Below are 5629 nucleotides of genomic sequence, written 5' to 3' on the forward strand. Positions count from 1 at the left end.
AGACACCACATATGCCTACACGGCCTTCTCAATATTTCTTTCATTGGGAATTTATTTGAGTTTCAATTGATTTTCTTAACTTGAAGGATCAAACGTTCTGTGAACTTGATAATATAATATTATTTGGTCTTTAGGAATATTTTCTGGAATGATTTTCAAATAACAGATCTTCACCAAAATAATCTGCCAACACAAAGAGCTTGTAGTGACGAGTTGATAGCAGATAAGCTGGCGAAATGACGAGGATGAAGACGAGTTTGAAGGACCGAACAATAAAAACAGAGGACGCAGTTGTAAGTCCATAGGTCAACATTTGACTGGACACGTTGTTTTCGTGTCATTGTTTTTTGTGGATTTTTTTTCTAATGGATATCTTTGGAATTGTTGTTGAAATACATTATGATTAAGTTGAGATAAATAGATACAGTCTGCTTTGCAAAGTATGGGTGACCTCCATTAACCCATTAAAGAGATATTTGAGGATTAGTTGTGCCACTATACGTGAGATGTTCTCGATCTACCTCTGCCTTGGTTTTTTTCCTTTGAGAACTCTTCAAGTGTCTTAGGAACTTCATTTCGACTGCTTAGTGTGCGACTCTGCCTAACGCCACGTTGAAAAGAAATGGAATATGATGGAAACCAAGTCAGTCAACGTGTCTCTTCTTTATTAATTACGTGTATCACTAAATGTACAATCCAACGTTCTTTAACGGCCCTTTGTCTATCTAAGAAAGTCACCGGTACAAACGACCACTTACCAATCCCCCGTTGTACCTTTTCTGTTATAACGACACTGTCCAAGAAGTACATGTACCTTTCTAAGACAACTACGCTCCCCTCGACAATGGTTGGCCGCCGTCTTGGACAATTTTGACTGTATTATTTGTATGTTCTTCTCCCCTCAGTCAATGTTTTTGTTTCTCTCTTCCAGTCGACGACCCAGCCTGACCTGTGTGACCTCCATGGCGTGACCCCGCTCATGCACGCCGCTGCCCTGGGCCACACAGAGACCGTCCAGGTGATGATGGAGTACAACCGCAGCGGGACAGTCACCATCGACATGGGAGCTCGGGATGACAACGGCAACACAGCTCTAGACCACGCCGTCAGACTGGGCAACAGCGCCACCAACAGTCACAACAGTAGTCCCAACAAAAGCCTCAAGAACAACCACAACAACAATAATAACAACAATAATATCAACAGCAGTATTAACAAAGGCCCTGGTGTGAGCAACAACAATAATAACAAGAATAAGGTTGGTAAAACCCTCACGACATCCCCGTCGGCGGCGGTTTCGGCCGTACAAAGAAGTAAAAGTGTGGAGATTCAAGGTCTTCTACAAAGCTACAGCAGCGAGGTGGGCGCGGTGCGCTGTCCGTCCCCTTCGCCCCCAGGCACAGGGGAGGAGATGATAGAACTCGCCGACATGTCAAGCCATCAATCACAGGGCTCAGACCCCGCCCACCAACCGCGCCAGCCCCGAGCCTTGCACGCCTCTCTCAGGAAAAACGATAGGCAAGGTCAAAGTTCACGGCACCACTCGTCAAAGAGTGAGTCGGACTCTGGCGACTCCGTGGGTTGTGACTCTGGGGATATACAGAAGTGGGCTGAAGAGGTGAAAGGTCAACACGAAGCTGCTGGACGGATGGCCACTCTAGCGTCACCGTCTGTCCCCAGCCTGTCACGACCCGGGTCTAAGCAGTCACAGGTCAAACAGTCACGTCCTGGCTCATCTCTGTCTGCTCCTGGGTACGTACCTGTGGCAAGGCCAGGGTCACCTAGGGTCAAGGCTATAGGTCAGACGAGGAGACAGGACCTTCTTCGTCCTTCTGGGACGTCAGACGAAGACGATGACGAGGACATCAGTTTACAGAGTCTGTCAGATCTCCTGGGGACCGTGCGTCAGTACGCGAAAGAGATTAGGGAGATCTATGCTCCCATTCAGAAGGAGGAAGAGGAGAGGGTGAAAAAGAAGCATGAGAGAGCGGAGAAAAGAAGGAACAAAGTCCTCAATAAAGCTCTGGATGCTGCGAGAGCGAAGAAGAATCTTGGTCCTCCGGTCCAACAAGAGGTGTGTGTGGAGATACATCAGCTGGAGGACGCTGCTGGAAGAGTGGAGGGAGGGGCGGGGAGGGAGAAGCACAAACCTCGCGGTCCGTCACACTCCAAGAGCATGGAACCCTCGCCATCCCAGCCTGTGGCTTTGCTACACGTGGAGAACGAGCAGCTGTCCAGCACGTGGCCGAGGGGGAGACCCAGGTCCCAATCGTCCGACAGAACGCTCGCTGAGACGTCCGGAAGGAAACGCGTCACTACCAGCTTCAAAGAAACGTCTTCGACCTCCGGACATGCGCGGCCCCAGATCCCGGCCGACTGGCACGAACAAGGTACTCTCCAACACGAGAGAGACATTCTCAACAAAGCTTTCAAGAGACTCAACGACAAACAGCCGGATATGCTCATGTCGGCGTTTAACAAGACTCAGTCTCCCGGACACAGACGCATGCCACAACAGATGGTGCAGAATTCCCGCCAGAGTGTGATCCAGGTCGCTAAAGAACACCAGATGGCGCGACAGAACGCCCTGCCCAGCATCAGCATCATCCCTCCCCCCGCCGAGGTCCAGAGAGGGATGGTGCCGGGGGGAGGGGGGAGCAGCCTGTACGACAACGCAGTGATTATTCCCCCTGGCGACAGTGTGGCGTCTGAGGGTCATCATCACATCGAGAAACAGTCCAAGAATGGCGGCGCCGGGGTCAAGTCTAGTGCAAAGGCTGGTCTACGTAGAAGAAAGTCTGTGGACCAGGGCATGGGACCGAATGTGGTGATGGACAAGTACTGAATCGAATTCTACCAAAACATATACTCGCCTGTACCACGACCTCGCGTATAATCCTAATACGACGAGAGGAGAAAGAGGGGGGGGGGTATACTTTGATTCCAAAACCGGTCCATTTTTGTTGGTCGCGTTTATAATCCAGGGTGAATTCAATTACCAATGGGGGGAATGTCCAGAATACTTGTACACCTACCACATGTATTGTGGCGATTGCTTCGACTTAGTATGGGTTTTAGTGCCCACTTCAGCTGACTAAGGCAGGCATGGGCAAACTATGGTCCTCGATCCAGATTTGACCCGAGAGCGATTAGAGCCCAGCCCACGAGTTGACCCGGCCCAGTATTTAATATTTAATTAATGTAGCTAGCCCGCGGTGAGTTGAAAATTGAGATTAAAACAAAGCGTTCTGTCTTGCTGAAAATTTAAAACAATAGTCTCCGGCACAGTTCGAAGCAATATATGTAATATTGATTAACTTATCTCAAGAAATGCCTTTGAATGTCATACACCTTTGTGTTAATTTTAATCTCACCTTGGAGGATTGGGTATTTCACTGGGTTTCTCCCAATGTTTTCCTGCTTTGGTCTGCGAGATATTCAAGATAACTTAATCCTACCCGTGATTTGGACACACTTGCCCATGTCTGTTCTAAGGTTATCTAAGAGGCTGGACCTTCTGTTTAACGTCCATCCCCGATAGGATCCTCCTCAAAGGCATAGCTGCGATCCCACCATTACCCCTAAGTGCGACTCTGGAAGTTGCGTATTGGACCAAGCAGTTCGAAATAGAGGTGCCATTTTACTTTTACCGGAGAAGTTCACTATCCGGGACTATCCGTAACTTTGTCAATCATATCTGCTCCCGTCCATCACGTACATGTACTTTGAAGTATTTTTATTTGGCATGTAACTATGGCCGATGTTGTAAGGACATGTTGACACTAACTGGTGGCTCCTGCTCGATAAACAGTACAGTGTTGTCAGAGAAACCATTTCAATTCATACACATTACAATACTACAGTACGATTTATTGTGCTTTTGATGTTCATGCGTTGTATTTTTGTAAAAATAGTTTAGCGTCTCTATGCAATTGTCCTCACAGGGCGGCTAGTCTTTGTAGGATGGGAGAAAAGGCATTCCTGTGTGTACATCTAGAACAATGTACAAGTAATAAATAGCTTTCCCCATCACTAGCCGTGCACTTTACAAGACGACCTCGCGCCACTGTCAAGGCGTGGTAACTAACTCACTCTTTATGTTTCCTGTGTAATCAGTTAGAATACAGCGTGTAGTGTGTCTTTGTGTCTCTGTGTGCTTTTGTGCTATATTATATCCTTGAAGACTCCAGTGGAAAAAAACCCCAGATATGTCACAAGCTATTTTTAAAAATGAGCCTTTTCCCTTGCTGCATTCTTTAAGAATCAAATTTTTTTCTCAGCGAATGATCCCACGGATAACATATGTGAGGCAGCGTGGTGGAATCAGGCGCTTGTCAATTTTTGGGCATGTAGTGTTATCGGTATCATCTTAAAGCTTGTTCATTTGTCTTTATTTGAATGAAAAAAAACCCCATTTAATCTTGAATACAAGTGGAGATATTTGCAAAAGAAGGAGGTGGGGGTCACCTATTTTCAGAGGTAAAATTGGTAAGAATATGGCCGTCAAAGATTGGTTATTTCCTTAGCTTAAGAGTCCATGGTAACTGAAAATTTACATTTTTTGAACCTTTAATCAACGTTTTACAGAAAAATCCACACAAAAATGAGTTCTTTAAAGGGCATGAAAGGTGTTGAGCCAAAAAACAAAAATCTGATAAAAATTCACAAACTGGCGGAAAAATGGAGGTTTCTTCACTTTGATGATTTTGACGAGAGCCTGATTCCACCACGCTGCCTCACATATTCACATAACTTTAAGTCCGTCGACACTATTTCCACCAGAATGATACGTTCCATTATGGGTCGTAAAGAACTGATGAGAAGCCAGCAATCCTACTTACTACGGGATAACTTTTAGGTACACTCTTATTAATAAAATGAGCGTACATATTGAATTCTTTCATTGGGGTTGACTTCTCTGTATGTACATATCCATCATCGCTGAAAACAATGTAACGACCAACCATCAGAGGCATACAAAAGACCCAAAGTTTTTAAGTTCAATTTATGTTAAAAAGCGTTCAGTGTATTAATTTAGGGACAGCATTTTGGTACCAAATGTTTTCTGTTAGACTTACTGAAAGAGAAGCACACATTGACACAATAATGGTCATTTGATGCTTGGGAAGAGTAAGACAAACAGACAGAAACAACAGAAGGAATATAAAGATGTGACTCGTCTATCAGCGGAGCACTCTAACCACGCGTATTACGTTAAATAATATATTATGTATGATCATCTGTGTCTACCCTCACTCAACGCATACTGGAGGTTGTACCTCTGCCTACCTCAGACAGAAAGGTGCCCATAAACTGTTTCATTATTTAATATCTTTCAAAACGTTTATAATGACTGTTACCCTTTGTGAAATGTCACATTGCAGTGGAGTGGTAGCCAATGCTAAAGTATCACGTTTCGTACGAGCGTACTTGTTTACTACAGACCCGTTTGGATGACGTCACAGAAGCCATTTTGTTGGTACGCCTTCCCCCTTAAAACAACAGAGAAAAAAAATTCACAAATAAAAGCAACAAAACGGAGGGAAAAACGATATGGGCCAAAATCAAGCCAAGCAAACAAAAACAATGAAGAGCAAAATAAATTAATTAAAAAAGACTGAAAAACAAC

At 45.0% G+C, this 5629-nt stretch overlaps 1 protein-coding gene across 1 annotated transcript; it reads left to right on the plus strand.

The window, feature by feature from the left end:
* Nucleotides 1-236: 236 nt before the first annotated feature.
* Nucleotides 237-2845, plus strand: LOC101855880 (LIM domain-containing protein A). Its single transcript, XM_005102167.3, has 2 exons — nt 237-293; nt 932-2845. The coding sequence occupies exons 1-2, from the start codon at nt 237-239 to the stop codon at nt 2843-2845; spliced, it is 1971 nt and encodes a 656-aa protein (XP_005102224.1).
* Nucleotides 2846-5629: the final 2784 nt, after the last annotated feature.

Source organism: Aplysia californica, unplaced genomic scaffold (genome assembly GCF_000002075.1).
Source record: "Aplysia californica isolate F4 #8 unplaced genomic scaffold, AplCal3.0 scaffold00315, whole genome shotgun sequence".
Lineage (NCBI taxonomy): Eukaryota > Metazoa > Mollusca > Gastropoda > Aplysiida > Aplysiidae > Aplysia > Aplysia californica.